General features: G+C 39.9%; 1 protein-coding gene across 5 annotated transcripts in view; it reads right to left on the bottom strand.

Annotated features, from left to right (window-relative positions):
• CACNB2 (calcium voltage-gated channel auxiliary subunit beta 2) overlaps positions 1 to 23,811 on the bottom strand; it is a gene marked incomplete at its 5' end in the record, with an annotated part of 357,347 nt that overhangs the window by 328,897 nt on the left and 4,639 nt on the right. For 4 of the 5 annotated variants that reach the window (XM_081094966.1, XM_081094968.1, XM_081094967.1 and 1 more), the window contains one exon: positions 19,623 to 19,715. In XM_081094966.1, coding sequence (XP_080951092.1) covers positions 19,623 to 19,715 — 93 coding nt within the window. Of the gene's footprint in view, positions 1 to 19,622; positions 19,716 to 23,811 lie in introns of those variants that run through there. The other variant, XM_081094974.1, reaches the window with a different exon arrangement.

The raw sequence follows: 23,811 nt of genomic DNA, 5'->3' as shown, positions 1-23,811 counted from the left end.
CACAGTTGGAGGTTCACATAGAATTTCTCCTACTATCCTCCTGTGGTTCCCTAATAAGAGCACAGTCTTCCAACAGGAAACCCCTGTAGCACTTTCTCTAGAGCTCTATGTAAGGCAGTCCACTCCTATTAAGCACAGGTTGTGCATATTTTAGCTCCTGTCACTAACTGTAAGCTTCCTGGGGTCCAAGATCACACCAAGAAATGCCTTATATTGCATATTGGGTAAGGGAGGGGTAACTGTCAATACCCCCCAATAATTGATGCTTTCCTTCCCCTGTTTTTCCAAAGCCAAATATCCACGCACTCCCATGGTTGTTTAGCAAACACTATATGATTGTGAACTGAAGTAAACAATTTTCCTCGGTGCACCAGACATGACTCTGATGACGCTCATTTCAGAATTTCATCCAGTCTCAACACTCTGACAGTGTCTGCTGCAAGTATACCAGCAAGAACTCTACAGACACTTACGGTGTACAATGGATTAATAAAGACCATTTGAAACTGACCAGCTTCAGCTTTCTGCTGGCAAACTACCCTTGCTACCACCAGTTCCCTCTGAGCATACCAATTTGCAAGGATATTTGTAGTACTTTTATAGAAATGTAAAATCCAAACATTTAAAAGTCTCAGTGAATTGCCAAGTATTTTCCAAACCTACATAAATATAACAAGATACAGCCCTACCACAGCATACAAACTTCTTAATATCAAAAAAGCATACAATGCTTTTGCTTTTCTTGTCAAGAAAACATGTTCTATTCAAGCATATCTCCCATATTCAGAGCCCCAATGATTCGATTCCAAAGGCAGAAAATATTAAGCAGTAAACTCAATATTATAAGAAACCTTAAACTCACCCCAAAAAGTCTAAACCAAAGTTCCTATGGCCTACAACTCTTAAAAACCTCTTTGTAACACGTCCCAGAATATTTCAAGATATGCAACCCCTATGTTCATAGCAGCACAATTTACAATAGCTAAGATCTGAAAACAGTCCAAGTGCCCATCAACAGATGAATGGACAAAAAAGCTGTGGTACATTTACACCATGGAATACCAGGCATCAGACAGCATGGAGGGACCTGGAGCGTATCACGCTAAGTGAAATAAGCCAGTCAGAGAAAGACAAGTATCACATGATCTCACTCATATGTGGAATCAAATGAACAAACTAAACTGACGAACAAAATAGATCCAGAGATATTGAAGCATGGAACAGACTGACAAATTTCAGAGGGAAGGTGGGGGGTGGGAAGAGATTAACTTATATGCATATATGCATAACCCATGGACAGACACTAGTGCAGTGAAGGTCTGGGGAGGGAATGGGAGAGGGATGGAAGGGGGGGCAATGCAGGGGGGAAAGGGCGACATCTGTAATACTTTAAATAATAAAGATTAAAAACAAAGAATTCATCTCTAATCTGCGGGTATCATATAATGATATACACTAAAATAAGCTGTTTGATTAGCACAATATTTATAGAGTTTACCATGTACCAGGCATGATGCCGATATAAGTCATACTATTTGATGAATTATCTTATCTTCATCTGCATTACCTCTTTCATTTCTCACAACAGCTTTACAAGATAGGCCTTATTATTTTCCCCATTTGAAGATAAACAGAAACTCACAAAGGGTGAGTAAAAATTTCCCAAAGTCAGACAACTAAAGAGTCTGGGAGCAGGGATTTGAACTCAGGGAGTCGGACTGGAGTGTGTGCTCATAGCGACGAGGCGTTTCTTCTGCGAAAGGTCCAACACTGACACACCAGCCTTTCACTTGTCATTTAAGTAAGACACACATGGAAGGTAAAGAAAAATAGGTGTAAGCTCTCAGCAATGATGACACTGGTATTGAAATGAAATCCTGGTAACAAAGACAGCCTGGGGAGGCACAGTGGGCACGTTAACACTAGGCTCAATACCACCTCTGCCATTCACTAGCTCTGGGACCTCGGACCTAATTTCTTTGGGCTTCTACTTCCACACTCCCAGAATATAACCCGTTAATAGGAAGAAATGATGTATAGAAAAAAAAAACCACATGAAAATCTAGAAAGCGGAAGGTAAATGGAACCCAAGGGGAACAGTGAAGATTCAAGATAACAGAAAAGCATTTCAATCAGGCAGTCAGATGGAAGGCTAGCTCTTCACTCCTTGAAAGACGTGGGTCTTGTAACTCCCCAGGAAGGCAGATCTTTAACCTCCCACCGTGCTCTGCCCTTCATCTAGATCTGTGCCTAAAGCGAGGCTCCATTACTTCATGGGAGACACAGGGTACAATAAAGAGCACACAGTATCTACGAGATACTTCCCTCTGCACATTGTGTATGGGGGCGAAGAGACACTCATGCAACATCCTGTGTAATGGAAGTCAGCTATTTCCCCTCTAAGTGGCTTGCCCAGCATACCTTTCTGGCTTGTTCTAGTCCCAGCCTCACCCTCCTGCCTGGGCTGAACTGCATCTCCTCTGTGCTACTAGGCTACCGCCCGTCCTGCACACCTACTCCATCCAGGCCGGCCCATCAAAGAACGTCATCCTTGTCCACAGAGATGGATCCAAAAGGTGCTGCATGGACGACGCAGGTCAAGTCAGAGTCCTTCTTTACGGCTCTTTGAACGGGAGTTAGGAAGGGTGAAGAGGAAGAAACAGTCTTTCATTCTCTTATCAAGGCTGGCAAAAGGGGGCCTGGAGCTTCTAACTGCCACATCCCTGTCTAGACAGGAAAATCCTGTCTGTGGTAAGAGAGAATCCAGTACCTGATCAAGGAGACACAGTCCTGCCAGCACCCCCAGGAATAGCCATGCCTTGTAGAGTTATGGGTGGCAATAAATCCCCTTTTGCTTATGCAAGTTTGAGATGGGATTCTGACACAACCCCAAATCCTAACTTGTCACAATCCCCTTTCTAAAGGACAACCCTCAGATTCCCTGGACAGAGAAACCAAAACATATGCCAGAAGGATGCAAATGCCTGCAGAAGGCAGAACAGGACGTCCTCCCCAATTCCACTCGTACAATTTCTTATGTTGTCAAGCATAATGAAAAACTATTACTTCAAAAGTCTGAAAACAAGAACAACAATTTTCTCTGGATGTGTGCCACATGTGATTGTAACGACAAAGTCAACAGTCATGGATATAAAACAGTCCGAACACCTCACAATTTAGCAAATGAATCTTCCTTTCCCCAGAATTAACATTCCAAGCAAAACTTATCTTTACTACTTATAAAATAAAATCCAAAACTTAATATGTTAATTTCCTCCAATTATTAAGATTCTAAAACATCTTAATAATTCCCCTAAGATGGTCTGATTGGTATGGCTCAGTGGTTGAGCATTGATCCATGAGCCAGGAGGTCATAGTTCAATTCCCCATCAGGGCACATGCCTGGATTGTGGGCTTGATCCCCAGTTGGGGGCATGCAGGGAGCAGCCGATTGATGATTCTTTTTCATCACTGATGTTTTGCTCTCTCTCTCTCTCTCCCTCCCCCTTCCTCTCTCTGAAATTAAAAAAAAAAAAATCCCACAATCCCCCTAAGATGTCTAGAATTGTGATACAATGTGACAATACTATATTCAAGCTAAAATAATATCACTGTCAAGAACATAAGTTCTTGGTTTCTATAACAAATGTTAACTCCCTGTCCTTCCTCTAACACATCAGTCCTGCTCAAATGTTATTAACACCATCACAGTCAGATTTATCTAGTCTTCTTGTCCCTAAAAGGGCTTTTTCAAAACACACACACACCCACACACACACATATATATAATACACACACACAAAAAAAACACATTCTAATTTTATACTGGCAATCTGGGGTGGTTTTATCACAAAGACTAATATTTGGTCATTTAAAAATATAGAGGCAGCACACATGGCCACAAATACATATTCCTATACACGTAAATAAATGTATTCATTCATTCCCAGGGACATGTTTTCACAGACCCATTCATCCCCATTAGGAATCGACTTGCTACTAGATGGAAAAGGACTCAGTGCAGTCTGAGAAAGGCTTAGCGGTTCCAATGACTAATTCTCTCACCTGTACCTGGGGATGGTGTCTTCCTAAGCCATTTCTAGGAATCTAAGAGCTCATAAGTCAACAGGTTTCATTCACCTCTAACGCAGACCTCAGCTCTTTTTTTCACCACCCAACATCTACTCACTCTTTCTCTGGTGCCAGCCCTCTGACAGTTCCCCTACACCAAGAATTTCAGACGAGATCGGGTGCGTTCAGGGTGGTATGGCCGTAGACATACACCAAGCATTTCCAACTCGAGGCCCGTGGGCCGTATGCAGCCCACAATGGATATGTTTGTGGTCCAGCCAATATAACGGTAAAAAACATTTCAATAAAAGTTTCGTAACTTAACTTTGACACTATCTTGTTATACATAATGATGAATAATGAACTACAACGTTTGCTAATGGCTGATTACTATAATCATGTTGCATTCATTTCCCTTATGCTCAGGTGCACCATTTCTCTCGACTAATACTAGTAGCGAATATGTTAGCAGCCGGCTGCCACATCATTAGTCTTGTACTGACTTGTTTGGTGTGTGCCACAGGAAATATTTCTCTTTTGGAGAATAAGAAAAATAGGTTTATTTGAATTATACTTATTAATTTGTGCAGTTATTCAGTGTCTGGTAAGTAATGTTCAAGAAAAAATAATAATTTTTATTAAAGTGTTCTATTATTTTATGTTAATGATTACTCAATGATTTCAGCCCTTTGTATTCAGCATGTCTCTATCAAAATAAACCTACGTTTCTATGAAAATTGAGGCTTTTTTTTTTTTTTTTTTGGCGGCCGCATAAACTTAAACCTTATTTATTTGGCCCGGGTTAGCCTTTGAGATTGACATGCTTGCCCTACACAATCAGTAATTTTCTTATTTTTCGTCCATGTGTCTGATGTAGAAGTGACTCTTCTCCCACCTCCAGAGTGAGCTCATGGTTTATGTCTGGCTCATCAGTGAATTGCAGGCCACCAGCCTGAGTCATTAGTTCATGGCTGTGCAGGCATTCATATGGAGGCAATGAGATGTAATGCAACACGAGCTTGCAAGGATATAGACCTACTAGTAAAGCTGTTGGGAACCTTCTTGCTGCCAACTGGAGCTGAGCATGAGGCAAACATGAGAGAGAGTCATTGTGGCAAGAGATAGAAAGAAACCAGTTTTCTGCTGACCTGTGAGCCATTCTGGTCACTGATACCCGGGCTTTACAGTTAAGTGAGCCCCCAGATTTCCTTTATCCAGAAGCCAGCCTGAGTTATGTCTGCAATTTCCCATAACCAAATTCTAGCTGATATGCCCTGCTTTCCTCCTTTTTCTTTCTTTCTTTCTTTATCTTAAGAGCAGCATAGGGAAACTGGAGCAGTGATATGAAAAGTGGGAAGGTTAATTCCAAAAATGCTATCAATAAGGAGTCAAACACTGTGACCTATGAAGTGACTGTGGGGACAGAGCGTGAGTGGAGCTGGAAGAGGGCATAGAGGGGATAAATGGTGATAGAAAAAATAAAATAAGCATACATTTTTCCAATAAAAATTAATTTACACTATGTAGTATAAAATAACCATCTTATAAAATATAAGCATTTGATCAAAAGCCTCAAAGTGACTGAGTGAAATACTCTAAATTGAAGTTGAATTCAGAGCTTTATTCAGAAGACAGCATTTTTGTCATGCAATTACGCCTTTTATCACCAATCCTGTACATTTTATTTTTAAATTGAAATAGATCTGGGGAGTAGAATCACGATCCCAATTGATTCAGATTTAAACTGCCTTGATTGTTTGTTGTTGTTGTTGTTGTTAATCCTCACCCAAGGATATGATATTTTTTCCATTGATTTTTAGAGAGTGTGGAAGGGAGGGAGGAAGGGAAAGAGAGAGAAAGAAACATTGGTGTGAGAGAGACACATAGATTGGTTGCCTCCTGTATGTGTCCGGACCACAGCGTGGATTGAACCTCCAACTCAGGTACGTGTCCTTGACTGGGGATCAAACCCGTGACCCTTCGGTGCACAGGCCAACAATCTCCACTGAGCAATACTGGCCAGGGCAAGAACTACCTTGATTTTTAAGTTTTGTCACTGTTAATTTATAATAGAAATACTTATGACCTTAACAATAATGTTAAATTACATGTTATCTCAAAAGTAATCCATTGAAAAAATGTGCATACACTTATACACATATATGTATATAAATAGGATGAATTTATATGTAGAGCCTCATTTTTTAATTAGACAACTTTCCAAACAGATAACTTTTGATCTAAAAATGCAACATTTTTGACCCACAAACCTACAAGTCTTCAAAGCACAGAAATATAAATATCTATGGTCAATCTCACATCTGAAGGGAAGTAAGAAGGCATATGGCATTTGTTAGTAAACATACTGTCCTTTATAGCGCCCCGCACCGGGAGAGCGAGCTCGGAAAGGAAACCCTTACTGGTATTTGTTGAGATAGAGAACATCCTGAAGAGCTCCTTCAGAGCCTGGCATAGAAGAGGTCCTGCCGAGAAAAGCCAGATGACACCCAGGTATCATCGGGGCCACAGGCACAGTGACATTGTTCAGATTTCAGCGTCAGACACTGACGCTTGTTGGGCCTCATCTCCCACCTGCCCAGTCACCAGCCACTGGAGAGGGAGCATGACGTTTTCCATCCCTCCTCCTGCCTGGGCCCAGGACCAGTGCTCTCCCAATTTCTTCTCAAACATTTCTCCCTGTCCGTCACTATCCAACTCAGACACAGCCTCATTTGTGACTTTCTCTCCTTTTCCCCAGGACTGAAGCAAGCAGTCCCTTCCCTGTGGACTCAGCACATTGTCCACTCACCTCTATTACACAACTCCTACCAGGGGGGCTTTAAAGCACGAATACATTTAATACTTTAATATGCCAATCTATGCACCTTGTTTTTAATTGAGATGTAATTGACATACGGCATTATATTTGTTTTAGGTATACAACCTAATGATTTGGTACATGTATACACTGTGAAATGACCATCGCAATAACATTCATCACCATAGACAGTTACTAAACTTTTCTTTCTGATGAGAACTCCTAAGATTTTTCTCTTAGCAAATTTTAAATAGACAACACAGTATTGTGGACTGTAGTCGCCATGTTGTACATTACATCCCCAGGACTTACTTATTTATCTTAGACCTGAAAAGAACCTTGTTATTTTATTTTTTATCTGGCCCAGTGCCTGGCAAAGGCACTCCACATGTTGGTGCATAAATGAGTAAATGAGGATCCGTCAAGAGAACTTAGTGCAAACAAAGTCTAGCGAAGTCAGAAAGTACATGTGCACTTGGCCTGTGTCCAGGGTAGTTTTCATATGCACACAAACAAATGGTCAGAAAACTGTTTCATAATAGACACCTTTCAAACCCTGAATCCAGAGCACTTTTCTGCTTTGAACAAAAAAGAATAAACACTGACTCTGGCTGGTGTTTCCCAGTAATTAGAGCATCGGCCCACGCACTGTAGGGTTGGAGGTTTGATTCCTGGTCAAGGTCATGTACCTGGGTTGCAGGCTCACTCCCTGACCCTGCTCCCCCTGTCGGGTGGGGGTGGGAAGAAAGCAGTAGATGTGTCTCTCTCACTTCGATGCTTCTCTCTCTCTCTCCTCTCTCCCTCCCTCCCCTATCTCCCCCCCTCTCTGAAAAGCAATGGAAAAAATATTCTCAGGTGAGGGTTAAAAAAAAAAGAGACTAAACACTGATGTGTGGTCCTGAAACAACTGTGCTGGAAAATCAGGCTACATGCAACCTTATTTTTAAAATCATTAAAATAAGTTTATTACATTCATATTATATGTCACACATTCAGGATGCTGGCGCTTCCTTTATTAACTGCAATAGAGACAAGCTGTGGAAAATGCTAGTAAAACTGTTTTGACCTGTTTTATAAGAATATGATAAACATCCCCCCCAAAGCCCATTAGCATGCAGAGTTGTCTAACACATACTAAGCAATTCTTCTTCTAAAAGAGGGTAATTAGGTAGGGTAAAGGGTGGTGTGCCTTGGTAACCAAATAACCTCATTTTCTCGAACAACTGTTCCCTCTCAAACAAACGGCCTGAGGCAGAGGGGGAATGGCTGATTTTCAACTTATGTGACCACTAATGACTACTTCACTCAAGGGCAAATAGTGGTTCTCAGCAGCACCAGTTCAAAGGGGTTTGCATAAATTTACTGAAAAAGCCACACTATGACATTAAGATAAGCAGCTGTTTGGGGCTATAAACCCTCTCACCTCCTGCAACTCCACATCTGTGAGGAAAACCTACTTATATTGAGTTGGTACATGGTTTTATTTCGTCTGCTAAGAAAAAGTCTTCAAAGATTTTTTCCCCCCAATGCACAGGTCTGTAAGAAAGAGGCTGTAAAAAACATCAGCTATTGCCTCCAATTTCGCTCTAACAGGCCTTTCCGGTCCTGGAACATCGCAGAAGGCCAGGCAGGGCCACCTGAGGAGTCTCTGAGGGTGTGGAATGACTCCTGTGTCATCTGTGAGGCAGACATTTACCGAGCACCCCTTTAACCCTGCCTGGGTCCTGGTCTTATCTAACCTACCTTCTGCCCACTCCATCCCCTCTCACTTCCTCCTGCCCCAAACTACTCATTTTAAAATATTTCAAGTCTGTAGAGAGAATGGTACAATGAACAACTGTATATAGCCTTCCGTTATTCACTGTGAGCGCCTTTCTCCTGATTCCTTGATGGTGCTGGAGCCCTGCCTGAGGCCAGCTCCGCTCTTGGGACCCAGCACTTCACCCAGCTTTTGCCAGACTCCTGCTCAGCTGGCGGGACTGCGTGTACCATAACCCCCGTCACAGTCGCTGGCTTTGGCCAAGTGACCCAGAGCCACCATACCACCTTCCTCAGATTTTGAGCATCACTGTTGTCTGAAGTCTCTCCTTGCCTAAGGAACATGTAACCATTCCCAAACATATCAGTTTGGTCCAATAAATACTAAGTACTTTAGTACGTGTATGAACTTGGGCAAATGAATTAACCTACCTAGGCTTCCATTCAACACCTAGTAAGGGGGGATACTAACAACACCCACCCCAGTGGGTTGTGTTAAGGATGAAATAAAGTGCTTATCAGAGTGGCTGGCACACTGTCAGAATTCAATTAACGTTAGGCATCACTATTGTGTGTGTTCAAATATGTCCTTTGACGATGACTGAGTTTCCCACAAGCTGGCCCAGCTGTGCGAGCGTTCAAACCTCCCCTCGCCCAGGGTGCTGCATCAGTGCTCCTCCTGGCATAGAGAGCCCTGTGATCTGGTGCCTTCTACGCTTCCAACCTCATCTCCCAACCACCTCACAGTACACCCTGATACCACACACAGGCTCCTCACCATCCTCAAAATACACTGTGTACCTCCAGTTCCAATTTTTAAATTATTCTTAATTTAATTTAAATTTATAATTAAAACATTTAAAATTTAAAATTATTGCTAGAATAAATGCTCAGTTACTCTCTATTCTTACTATTCAGCATAAAACCATAAAACATCACTTCCTCAGGGCTGGCACAGGACTTCCTTTGCTCCTCTACTAAAACTCACATGTCCCTCACAAATGGCTGTTCATATGTCAGTAAGTCATGCTTCCTATCTAATTGTTTCTTTATGACCCAGTCTGATCCTCTGATCCCTTCCAGGTAATAATGCTCAATCATGAGCAAGCATTAGAATGCCTTAGGAATTGTTTCCAAAATGCACATGTCCAGCCCTCTGATGCTAACAGCACACTTAACTGTCCAATCTTTAATAGAGATTGCTACTGGACTCCTTAAACACACGCTGCTTAGTACAGGAATGCTACTTGAAATTACTCCTTGGAAAGGGTAATCAACGTTCTTCTGTATGATCCTCACCTTGGTGCACCAGCAGCATCATCACATAAATCAGCAAGAGATGACATATGACATTTGACTCTCACCCCCCACTCCCACCCCCGACCAAGTAGCTAATACAGAGCAGGGTATTGGGATCCACCCGCTGGCTTTTCTCCTAGCTACAGCTCTCCTTGTAATTGTCAAGGAGAAAGATTAAGTGAGAATCCTAATTCCACATCCTTTTTTGGTATTAAAGTTCTATAAGCTTAAAGTAGTAACTTTAGAACTCAATAGAGTTAATAGTTCACTATGAGAAATGAAGGTATAAAATTTATTTTTAAATACCAGCTTAAATCTCGATACATATTGAAAGACACTGATTTAGCCCTGGCCGGTTTGGCGCAGTAGATAGAGTGTCGGCCTGCGGACTGAAGGGTCCCAGGTTCGATTCCGGTCAAGGGCATATACCTTGGTTGCGGGCATATCCCCAGTAGAGAGTGTGCAGGAGGTAGCGGATCGATGTTTCTCTCATTGATGTTTCTAACTCTCTATCCCTCTCCCTTCCTCTCTGTAAAAAATCAATGAAATATATTTTTAAAATAAGAAAGAAAGACACTGATTTAGGCTTATAATTATTTTTTAAAAATAGTTGTTTTTAAATATAAGAGGGAAAAAGGTGAAAGGAAAAGCTGAAAGTCACAGAATACAAACACACACATATGCACAAATGTGTGTGTACTCATAGCTGCCATGAAGGTAAGTAGATATGCATCAGTTCACAGTTATTTACCTATCAGAAAAATTATGCTAAAGTGAAAACCAAATCCTGGGTTATACTGGTAAATTTAACCTATAAAACCCCAAGCCTTTTAAACATTTTATGAATCTCTGCTATGTCCTAAGGTATAAGTTATGAAGACCTTAAAAGGAGATTTTATACTTTGGAGACACTGAATAATGTAAATAGATTTTTTTATGATAAAGAAGATTAAAGCAGGCTCATAATTAAGATATTACTCTAATTTATTAGGTTGATTACAAAAATACATAAAGTTATTCCATTTCTTTATGAATCATATTGACACATGAGGAAGTGCATCTTTTTATTTTAATATTCTGGAAAAAGATAGTTTTCTGTCTTTTTGCTATATGCTAGTGTTTCAGTTGAATGTTTTTTATTGTAAGTCTATCTTCACGTTAAATATTTACAATATAAGAAAAAAATTGTATACAAATCTAATTATAACAGAGTTGCCATCTGTTATGGGTTGAATTGTGTCTCCCCTCCCCACCACCATCAAATTCATAGGTTGAAGTCCTAACCCTCCATACTTCAACTCAGAATGTAACTTTACTTGAAGACAGGATATTTATAAAGTCAATTACATTAAATTAGGTCATTAAGATGGGCCCTAAACCCATATGACTGATGTCCTTATAGAAAGGGGGAAATTGTCCACAGACACACAGCAGAGAAAACTCCATGTGAACGTGAAGACGGCCAACTGCAAGCCAAGGAGAGCCGTGGAGTAGACCTTCCCTCACAGCCTCAGGACAGGTCCTCCTTCCTTCACTTGCTACAACTTGATTTCAGACTGTCAGCCTCCTGAACTGTGGGCCAATAAATTTCTGTTGTTTAAGTTACCCAGTTTGTGGTACTTTGTTTTGATGGCTCTAGCTATCGAAAAAAATCATCTATGTTATTTATTTTTCTTTCAAATGAGTGGTTAGCCTCTTTGGGGTTCTGGGGGTTGTTTAAAAAATATAAAACAATTGGCTATTTTTCAATTTTCAGATATAGCACCTAAACCAAAGAGAAATCAACAAATCTGTCCATGGGAGTAAACATCCAAACTGAAGTAAACTTCAAGGTCACATTTATAGGGAAAAAAGGCCCTGTGCTCAGAGAAAATACATTTAAAAAATATATTTTTATTGATTTCAGTGAAGAAGAGAGAGGTGGGGGGAGGGGAGGGGAGGGGAGGTAAGGGGAGAGGAGAGGAAGGGAGAGGAGAGTAGAGGGAGAGAAACATCAATGATGAGAGAGAATCATTAATTGGCTGCCTCCTGCACACCTCATAACCCAGGCATGTGCCTTGACCAGGAATCGAACTGTGACCTCCTGGTTCACAATTCAGTGTTCAACCACTGAGCCACTACTTTCTAAAAAAGAAACACTGGTATGGTCACAATGCCTGGCCTCTCAGAGAGGATGGAGAGAAGAAAGCTGAGTCAAAGCAAAGTGTCCTTGTCAGAGGTCCAAATAATTAAGCTGTCCCCTGGGCTCTCCCGTCACCAGGAGAAGCTAGAACTTTCTACACATATTGAGGCCACAAGGACATGTGAAGGGAGATGTGAAGCCCTAAGCCAAGATAATTTTCTAACACTTGATGACAGTTTGGAGGGATGACACAGATGCTGAGATGGTGGCAGGGGACAGAGACTTCCTGAAGAGCTGTAACTACATTTTCTCTATTATGAGTCAATGGAAGACTCTACAGAGCTTCTCCCCTCCTCCTGTGATCATCTTCCTGTGTTTTCCCTCCTTCGTCCTCCAACTGTAAAATAGGCAGATGGTGAGAGGAAGCATGATAAGATCAGGGGCGGGGATGGGGGACTCAGATGTTTTTCTCAACCTTAGGTCTTTGTAATAAACACACATGCTTGGTCACAAATGTGGAATAATGATGAGATAACAGTGGAATACTTCCTTGTTGAACTGAACTATAGCCAGTATTTTTGAGGCAGAAGCCAACATCTCTAAAAAGACTTCTTTAGCATCTGATAATCATCAGACATAAAGATTTCCAGTAAACAAAGCAATAAGGAGAGCAACTGACATTGTTTATATCTACAAAGGACAAAATAGGGAAGAAGAACTATTCCTCAGTTGGACCAGACGACCACTCGGGTACCAGGCCAGGAAGACCGGAGACACGTGGATAACTAACCTTGAGCTAAGTCACTGACCTTCAGCAGCACTCCTAAAAGTTTAGGATTCAACTGAAACATATACTTTTTGTAAATTCAGTATTTAATGAAACCCCATTTCATTAGTAATACGATTGCTCCATATTAGGCCACTTGTGAACTTTTAATTAATCTACTGGGGCTAATTCAGTCTATAACTTCTAAGACTTTGCATGGATTGGCCAAAGAGAACATGAGTAATAACAGGAGACAATGGGGCACAAATGGAAAGTATATTATAATTTGCAATATACCTTGGAGTCCAAGAAACTAAAAACACCTGCACAAATAATTCCGAGTTTTAAAATGTTATATTTATATCAGTGGGAAAAGATATCCAAAGATAACAATGATCATAATAATTAGAGAACCTAATCAAACCTAGTTTACAAGGTAGCTGTTTCAATACATGAAAACAATCTGAGAATGAGGAAGATTTCATATAGAATCATGGCCCTGGTCTCCCACAAATATATATATATTAATATATTAAATATACATAAATATATTAAAATTTTATATCAATATATTAAATATATTAAAATATATATTAATATATGTATATTTTAAAAAACACTGTGAAGCTAATAACACATTGTAGTACAAAATCTAACTTTTAATACTTTCTAAAGTACATATGCCTCCTAAAACAAAAACTTTCCTAGTATGATACAGGGTTATACTATAGAAACAACAAGGGGCTTCTTTACTGAAAACCTCAATATTTTTATATTGACATATTTAATAAGAGTTCTTAAGAGGTCTCAGAACAAGGCCTACCATTCACAAAATATAAGTGAATGCCTAATAAGATAGAAAGACATTTATAGGAAATCACAGTGGCAATAAATCTAGAGCATTATTATTTATAGTTGTGTTTGTGATGAATACAGCATTGCAAGGCAACAAGCCAGTCTTTAAGGGCTGAAAGATTTATCCAACCTTAAACATATCAGTCTACACAGGCCTGGAGTCTGTAATCATTATCGCAGTTTAATCTGTCTTTGCAAAACAAAACTGAAAAATAGACTGTGTGTCTATGTGATTAATCATTCACATTTAAAGCCAAATTGAACTAATAAAAGGTCCAAAAAGGCAGCACCAAGAACATGGTACTGGAAAACGATGGAATTTGTTTAGAATACTATGTTCTGAAAGTGTCATGCAACCTTCTGTTAAGTATTTCGTTCATTCCATTCTGTCGTCTCACTTTGTATTCTGGAAGCCCTCAGAAGCAACAGGGTTATTTCATTACAACCATCACATATGCTGGTGAGCAAAATATCCAGAGCAGTTGCTGAGTAGTCTCCTGTGAACCCCCCAAAATAATGGCACTTGAAAATTCCCCAAAGAATTATTGATTCCTAAGGCTCAACTTTCTGTGCAAAAGACACCAGGGTACAACAGGGAGACCCATAAAAATTATCTAGGGAAACAGCCTGTCAGTCCTGGCCATATATGGCAGAGCATAGAGTAGCCCTCAGATAACAGTATACTCTGAATGGAAGCTGCCATGCTGTGGAATCACCAACGGAGAGCAAACTGGCCATCATCTCATTAGCATTTGGTGTTCACCTTAGGAATGCTGCCAGGTACATAAATGTAGCCAGGGAGAACACATTTATGTCTTTAAGAAAATGAAGAAACTTTAAAAAATTAAAACAGCGAGGGGAAGGGAGGGGAGGGGAAGGGAGGGGAGGGGAGGGGAGGGGAGGGGAGGAGAAGGGAGGAGAGGGGAGGAGAGGAGAGGAGAGGAGAGGAGAGGAGAGGAGAGAGAGGAGAGGAGAGGGGAGGGGAGGAGAGGAGAGGAGAGGAGTAAGCAGGCTGATTAAATAGCTACAAACACCCCCTTTCCACCCTCCACAAGCTGCTTTAACTTTGATGACTAGTACTTATTTACAGATGTACATAGTTTTCCCTGACCTTGGCAGTATCAAAGAATTTATACAGTGAGCGGTTCTTGCACAATCTCTAGAAAAGAACAGCACGCATGTTCTATCCTTCGGTGCTAGGCAGGCCTGATTACTCCTGTCCACCAATTTTTTGTCCGGTAAATCAATTTACTTGATTAGGTCCTGGTGCTAAAATAAACTGGTTCCCCTCCTTCTCTCCTTACCTACTTTTCAGACAACAGATGTCAGGAATTCTTTTCTCTTTTTTAAAATGTATTTTTAATGAAGTGGAAGGAAAGAGCTAACTTATATGAAAACTTAATTATCTTAATAGATTATAAACTTACGCGTGGAATTAAATGCAAAGGATTTTAAGAATGATTGCTTTTGTCTGGCAAGTGTGTCTCAGTGGTTGAGTGTTGACCTATGAACCAGATCACTGTTCGATTAGGTCAGGGCACGTGCCCAGGTTGCAGTCTCCATCCCCAGTAGGGGGCGTGCAGGAGGCAGCCAATTAATAATTCTCATCATTGATGTTTTTTATCTCTCTCCCTCTCCCTTCCTCTCTGAAATCAATAAAAATATATTTTTTAAAAAGAGTGGTTGCTTTTCCAGGTTTATTATTATGATAAATGAAGGTCTCTTATTGATATATCTGTTCATAACACAGAGCCAGAGTACAGAGTTTATATATAAGGATCTAAGACAACCTCAATATCTTAATGATCTCAGTGATAATTCCATGGTCACCTTTTAGTACATAACTTATTTGAACAATAATCTTCATTAATTCTACCTAGGGTGCCTAGAAATCATGTTTAACACTTTCTGCCCCTTAATAACAATATGCTGAAAAACCATCTACAGGAGACTAATGTAAAATTGGATGCTAAATGTGCGCCTGACTTTACCCAGATTCACAGAGGATGGTTCACAGTCCATCAGCCTCTGTTGCATTTCAAAACCAACCAGTATGATGTTGCAGGTGATTCAGACTTGAGTTCACATCCGGGGGGGGGGGGGGGGGAGACTTTCAGGATTAAAAAAAAGAGTGTGTTTCTTTGACTTTTGTGGGAGAAACGAAAAAAATAAAGACTCTTTCAATTCTTCTGATTGCCAATAAGAGTGGCACAGTATGCTGGGATGGTGACGCAACTTCTGATGAAAGCAGTAAAGGAATGTTTGATGCTGGTGTGTGTGTGTGTGTGTGTGTGTGTGTGTGTGTGTGTGTGTGTGATTTTTCTTTTGGTTTGTTTTTAAATCATGAGGCCAGGGGAACATTTACAGTGCTAAAAACACCCTCACCTTTCTCTAAAGAAGAAAGCCAAAGGAAGACTAACTTTGTGTGCATGCATCCTAAAGACACCGGTAGGCCTCTTCCTCCAAGTCTTCCTTAGTCGCTGGTTGGGACACGAATGCAAAGTAGTGCAGGCACACCTTGTTCTAGGGTGCTTTGCTCTGCGGCGCCCCCCAGATGCTGTGTTTCTTACATATTGAAGGCAAGACCCTCCACCGGAATAAGACAGTACAACTTGCTTTCCTGCGGCGGTACGGTGACCTGGGCCTGAGCCCGCAGTACCTCCGGGATGTACCTGCATACTGACACAAATTACTGGTTTAACAAAACATCTGCTTATGATAAAAAGAAAATAGTTAAAAGGGGTTCTTTCAAATTCCTTCACCTAGCATAGGCTTCTCGTTATTATCCACTGTGCATTCCTGCGAATACTCTGATTAAACTATAATCTACTAAATATTTAGCTGTGCCAATGGTAGTTGTTGCCTATTTTTAAACAGTAGCAAAATATGAATGCCATTTGAAAAAATATATTTTATTGACTTTTTACAGAGAGGAAGAAAGAAGGATAGAGAGTTAGAAACAACGACGAGAGAGAAACATCGATCAGCTGCCTCCTGCACGCCCCCTACTGGGGATGTGCCCGCAACCCAGGTACATGCCCTTGACCAGAATCGAACCTGGGACCCTTCAGTCCGCAGGCCGACGCTCTATCCACTGAGCCAAACCGTTTAGGGCATGAATGCCATTTTAACAGAACCGAGATTCAATTACCAAAGTAAAATGCAGTATTGAACTCAGCCAAAGACACTGGTTTTCCTTCTGTGATAGAAGCAAGAAGGCACTTCAGGGTTCCTGATGCCAGTGTCCCCATTACCCAAAATTCATGCCATGGCAAACACCTCCTTCTACTGAGAGTCAAAGAGCTGGGCCTTTAGGATAACGGTGTGTGTGTTTTTGTCTTTCTACATGCTCACATATGTTTTGGCAATATACATCTAAATTTACATTAAGTAGTTTAACAGCTCTCTTTGTTACTTATAATTGTTTCAAGCACAGAATCTCACATACATCACCAAGAACGCATATCAAAAGGAGGTTATTATGAGGGAAAACACATTCCAGTTCATTTATATGCAGTGTGGCAGACCCTTCTAGCCTTTTGAATTAAGTTCTCAAAGCTCCATGAAAGAATTCACATCCAAAGAGACAGCTTGAAAAAGGGGTATGGAGACTGATTTTAAATGCCATTTTTTACAGAGCTAAAATGAGCAACAATGAGCTCTATACTCTTCATTCCTATTTTCAATATCTTGCTCGCTTGAAACACAGCAGTTTTTCTTTCCATGCAATTTCAACAAGCTGCCTGTCATTTTGTGTGGCTTAGCTACAGCAACGCCACACAAAACGACAAGCAGCTTACTTGTTTCTGCTTCAGGTCCTCTGATGTCCAGCCCCGAGAGGATGACTCAGAGTTGTGTATTCTAGCTCTCCAGGTTCAATCTCTTTGCCCCAGGGGCAGAATAAATACGGAAAAGAACTTAGGTAACTTTCCTTTAACAGACTCACCTAAGCTAAGTCACCACCTCCCCTGGCCCTTCTCTCGTGCTCAGGACCAAATGCGGAATTCTGCCCACGATGGCATCAGGCCGATGCACACACCTTCAGCTCATCTCATGTCCTTCCCAGCGCCACTGGAACTTGGCTCCAGGCTGGGCCTCGCTTGGCTTCAACTTCCTCTTTCTTTCTAAATGTTTCTTAGCAAAAACAAGCTCTGCTCCTTCTTAACTAACTCCTTTTCTAAAAACTGAAACAATTCCCCATTGGCACAGACCGGAACCAAAACGTTGCCAGTTGCCTGTAAATCATTCAGACATACCTTTGGTGACCCTGATGTTGCAAGCAGGAGCTGGTGGCCGAAGAGGGATCACCCCTGTCTGCGTAAGGAGGCAGCAACCAGCCAAGGCCAGAAGTCCCACGGATACAGCAGCTGAGCAAGTTTAGGCCTAATGGCTGATAACTAACCGGGGGAGAACCGTGGGGAAGGGGCACAGGAAGCACAAGGGGAAAGTGGCTTTCCTTCCAAAAGAAATGGAGCAGCTTTTCCAATTGACGACCACTATTTGGGGAGCGAGCTGTCAGTGACAGGAGATTACTGATGAGCATACCAACCAGAACAGGCGTTCTTCCTCTAGTAATTAAAGTCCTTTCTGTTACCACAGATATAAGTTTCAGGGGACAATGCCAAACTGCTTAGCAGGAATACACCACATGTTTATCTGAAATAAAGGCTACATCTCCAAGGGCAGTTTAAATCACGTCACAATAATATCTCATGTTCTATTTAACCTTAGTAGCCTCAACCACATCAAGACCAAGAACAAGTTTCTCTTTCACAATCCAAATGCCAAGTGGGAAGCAGAAGACAGCTCAAGCTAAAGAAACACCCGTATCCCAACTTCATAGGTGGTGTCATGGATGCTCACTGCCTGCCCCATCCCTGAAAAAAAAAAAAACACCTCCAAAACCTGTAATCCTTTCTGCTAGAGTTCACTCCTCCTGTTAGGAAGAAATCCTTTGTAAGGAATTTTACATTTGTTTTTTCCCAACTTGCAGGAAAGAGTGTAATTATTACAGTCTCACTTAAAATTTAAGTATTTCAATTATGACAAAAACAGCACACTTTTCACTTCAACTAAAAGTAAATACAATAATACCATACAAATCTTAAGGATACTAGTTGCAGGAACCATGCCAGATGCCAAAAGCCAAGGCCTTGTTGCTAGTACGCTGGCGTGGCCAAGGCCACTCTGAACATGGGAATCTTAATCAGAATGTTCAAAGTTAAGATACCATAAGCAGGTGCAAGGTCACAGCGATCTCACAGTATACTGCACACGCGTGCCTTGCTGTAGCCAAAATGATTGATATAACTATTGGCACGAAGCCCCTTTTGTCTAAGTAGTATAATACGTCACTGACCAGCCAGTGTAGAATGCTGTTGCGATGGGAAGGAGGAAAGGCTGGAGAGAGGGGAGAGGCCAGAGAGGCAAGAGCGGAGAGCTCAGCTGCTGCTACGATGTGAGGCAGTGAGTCTAGGGGCAGTGTGTGGCTGCTCAGATAATAACTGTGGATACAGAAGATATTGCTGCTTTTATGGGAAAGATGTACTTGTTATCAGCTGGTGTGCAGGTGCCTGTTTTATAGGCTGCTTAAGGAACTGTTTTGTCTAATGGCAATGGCCAGTGGCTTCCACAGTAAAGACGCATTCTTATACACCCACAACTTTTCATGGCCTTTCTGTCTACGCCCCGGCATCCAAGAAGGTCCAGCCCCTGGCAGAGGGGCTCAGACCTGACAGTTAGTGCAATAGGCAGGGTTTGAGACGGAACCTGCCCTGACAATTGACATAGTTGTTAGTAGGATTCAGAAGAATATTTAGAACTCAGAACAGCTGTGTTCTTGCTGGTCTGACAATAGTATAAAGCCAGCCTTAAAGAAAACAAAATTCATTTAAATATACTTCTCCAAACCATGAATTTAAAAGCTCCCTTACCTGACGAACAAAACTATTTGAGGTAGTGTCAGATGACGTGCTCCCATCGGATCCTTTAAATCTGTTTTTCCTTCTAGCTCCTTTTCCATATGACTAAAAAAAAAGAGAAAAATGAGATTACTGTTAGACCCTCTCACAGGAACCTAGGCCTAGATCTAGAAAATGCCAAAGACCAAAACACATAATGACTTGCCACCATGTGAACATTATTGGAAATTTATTATTGGAGGAATCACAAATCACTGAATATATAGGGCAGAAAATTGTTTAGACAAGGACAATAACTGATGAATTAAACAATTTATGCTGTTAGCATATCGGCTGTCAAGAGGCAAAAGCCACTAAAGATGAAGCCTTTAAAAATAAGTAATTAAGTGCAGGAAGGCCTGGGGCAGCAGAAGTAACTGGGAGAGGAAAGGCAACTTGTCAAAACTCTCAGAGATCAAGAAAGCAATAGATTCATGCATAATGCAATGTTGCTGCGAGCAGTGCCCAGCATCCATTTTTCTGCTTCTTTTCATGCTTTAATTGATAATTCCATAGGGACTCTTTTATTGGAGTGGTACTTGCAAGAAATGCATATGGTGGCTGAAGAGCATTCTGCAATATGAATTCTGATTGCCCTTAAGTTTATATATGTAGGTCTACATGAAGCATGAATGAAGCATGGCGTTGTTCCTCATACTCTTCTATGGTTGTAGAGATGTTGAAATAGCTATATATGTGCTAGTGAAGCACATGAAATTAAAATACTTTACAAAATGTTCTGGCCCATGGTTGTAATGTTTGAATGCGATGTGAAAGTTTTGCTTTTTAATTACTTAGTGATTTTTCTGGAAAAGGCAAGAAAAATAAATTTTATGAAATAATAGTAATGAAAAATTAAGTATATAAGAACAGGACATTAAAGGTAGGACAATCTGTTTCAATAACAAGATTGGGCCAAACACAGACATATACAAATGAACTTGCTTTTACTACTCTACCTACAGTTTACACTGAGAGCACTAAGAATAAACTATGCATCAATCTACGTTTAATTCTAGGCACAGATAGTTATTGTGAATACTGAACATTAAAATACAAGTGAAAAATAGCTCATCACAGATCAAGTTACGTTGAATACTGAACATTAAGATATAAGTGAAAAATAGCTCACCACTGAGCTTTACAGTCGCTTGCACATAGGTTGGGATCCTTGAATATATTTTCTAACCTGTCCAAGCATTAGTCTTCTCTGCCTTAAAATGGGGACAGTATTATTTACCTGACAGTTATTTTAAATATTAAATGAAATAACATATTTTATAGCATTTAGTATAATACTGGAACATATAATATATTTAAAAAAAAATACCCACAATAGGGCTGGAAGGGTGGGGCAAAATTGGGCTAAAATATATAATATGGTTCGAATGCTTAGGCTCACAGAGACCTCATTAGATTATCAGAATTTACAAAATTTACTTTTTCAAAATGACCACGTTCTGGTTTTGAAAATCCTGCTTTGTTATATTTTACATATTCATATGGTTTTCATTAAAATGGAAATATGAACCATAATATACGTAGCACTTAGGCAAGCTGAAATCCATTACAGTACAAACATTTGTGTTATGAGTAATTTAGATGCATTTGCAATCAGAGAGAGGGTGGTATAATCTTAAAGCAAAAATCTTTCTTAAATATATTTGTTCTCTTCCAAGTATCTAAGGGATTTATATAATACAAATGTGTTTCCATGGCATTTAATTAACTCTCAACTTCATAAAAGGCAAGATCATCTAGGCTGGGCTTTCATAATGTATTATACAAGGTTCTCCTCACTTAGCAGCTTATTCTTCTTACTTGTGTAAACATTATTCAGTAAACTGTTGAAAAATAACATTCTTTCAACAATGTTCTTCCTTTTCCAATTATTATGTAAAGGTTTGGACAGAAGTGTCTTCCAAGGCCTAAGAATGTTAAAATAAAGTATGAAAATTTCCTTAAAATTAAAAAATGTACATTATTCCTTTGAAAAAATACATATGACCTAGCAAGCATTTTTGAACCTAACATATGTCTTTGGGAGTGTGGAGGGGGGATGAATATATGTTAAATATACTATGTTTTTCCCCGAGGAGCATAAATTATCTTTGAGAGCTAAGATAAAATATAATCCCATTCCACTACCATGTGGCCTTCCAGTACCATGTTGAATTGGGTGAAAAGAGCATCTTTGAAATTCTATGGTCATATGTTTCAGACTTTTCATGATAAATACACTTTACTCGTCAGCTGCTTCGGTGTGTAAGCCTTTTCGTGGCTGTTCACAATTGCACAACAGGCGCTGTGAGACCACAGCGTATTTAAGACATTCAGTCACAGGGGAGGCTGCAGTTCTCTGCAAGAAATCAAGTGCATTTTTAAAAACCACATTAATTTTTCTAGGCCCCTGGGAATACTGTTCATAAACATTATTTCAGGTGTATTTAGCTACCCATGTAATGTATTTACATTGGATTATCACAAATTTCAATTGTACGAATATACAGTTTGCACACTAAAAGAAAAAGGCCATGGTATACTGAATCGTTTGCAAACTAGTGATAGTTTTTAGAAAGATAGCATCCTTCAATTACATTTATGAAAGATGATTTATTCAAATTATTAACTTGTTCATGCCCTAACAGTGTTTTAGCAAATTCCTATTCATTATAGATCGCATTTATCAAAAGCCCAAATAAATAGATATGCTTAATTATACCTCTATTTTGCTCTTTTACTAATTTCAGTAGTAATTTCTGGTCTATACCTCCTTTTTTATTTTTAACTGTAGAGTGACTACTCAGTGACTGGTTATTTTTTATGATAATATCAGGATTTGGAAAAAAGAATTGAAGCATCATCTGGAATACAAGTGAATGTTTCTGGTATGGACATGGTTCGATGGTCCATATTTATGTGCTGTAAAAATTTTAGTGAAAATTTATACTGCCATTAAAAAATGAAGTTTTCTTTAATCCAAAGCATATTTAAAGTTAGGTCCATCTTACTGAAATGATTTGTGTTTTTAGTTTCTCTAAATCTTTGAAAATAAGGATTAGAATGGAGCATCTGAAGAAAACATTTTTAAAGTAAAGGCCAAATCTGCCCTAAATGGAAAAAGACAGGAAAGAAGTATAGTTTTCTTAGTTAAAGTGCTATTTCAAGTGCAGCTACTTTTATGACCAATGTTTTTTGGTGTTTTTGTTTGTTTTTTTTTAGTATTTTTTAGCAATATCAATATATGAACACCTGATATACAGGTAACAATCAGATCACCCAGGTTTCAAGAAGTAAATGGGAAAGAGAAAGGGGTTTGGCCAGAGTGCAGAGTGTAACCCATAATACTCTCTCTCCCCGACACATGCAGACCCCTATGGCTTTCTTGGAACACAGTCTAAAAAGTCAGTAATTTTCATTCATTGCTTGTTTCATTCATTGCATTGTTATATGCAGCTCAATAAAAATAAATTGTCACCATAGCAAAAAGCAAAAAAGAAAACCGTATCTTTAAATTTCTTTACTTCTCCTAAAATATCAACTAAGCCAGCAGTTCCCAACTTGTGGGTTGCGACCCCTTTGGGGGTGTCGAACAACCCTTTCACAGGAGTCACCTAAATACATCCTGCATATCAGATATTTACATTACGATTCATAATAGTAGCAAAATTACAGTTATGAAGTAGCAACGAAAATAATTTTATGGTTGGGGGTCACCACAACATGAGGAACTGTATTAAAGGGTCGTGGCATTAGGAAGGTTGAGAACCACTGAACTAAGCTAAGATTTCAGAAACTAAAAAAAATAAAAATAAAATTTCACCTATACATAAATGATGTATTTAAAAAGATATCCAACATTCATCATGTTAATGAATGTCTTTGTTGATACTAAATACTTTTAAAACCAAACTGGAGTCTCAAAATCAGCACTTAAATGCTCACATTTCTACAAGCAATTGAAATCAAATTTCTGTATGACCAAGGTAGACAGCAGTAGTTAATGGTACAAGTTGCCTATTCAGTGGAGATTTCAGCACAGCTATACACAAAAAGTTGGCCTGGCAGCCCCTGGGGGCGGCTTTGAGAAGGATGTCGCTTCTGTGTTTGATGGATATGGTAACAATTCTCCTACCTGAGCATAATGCTGAGGCCCAAAATT

The sequence above is a fragment of the Myotis nattereri genome (genome assembly GCF_964212035.1).
Source record: "Myotis nattereri genome assembly, chromosome: 1".
Taxonomy (NCBI): Eukaryota; Metazoa; Chordata; class Mammalia; order Chiroptera; family Vespertilionidae; genus Myotis; species Myotis nattereri.
This window is presented reverse-complemented; position numbering and strand designations above follow the sequence as displayed.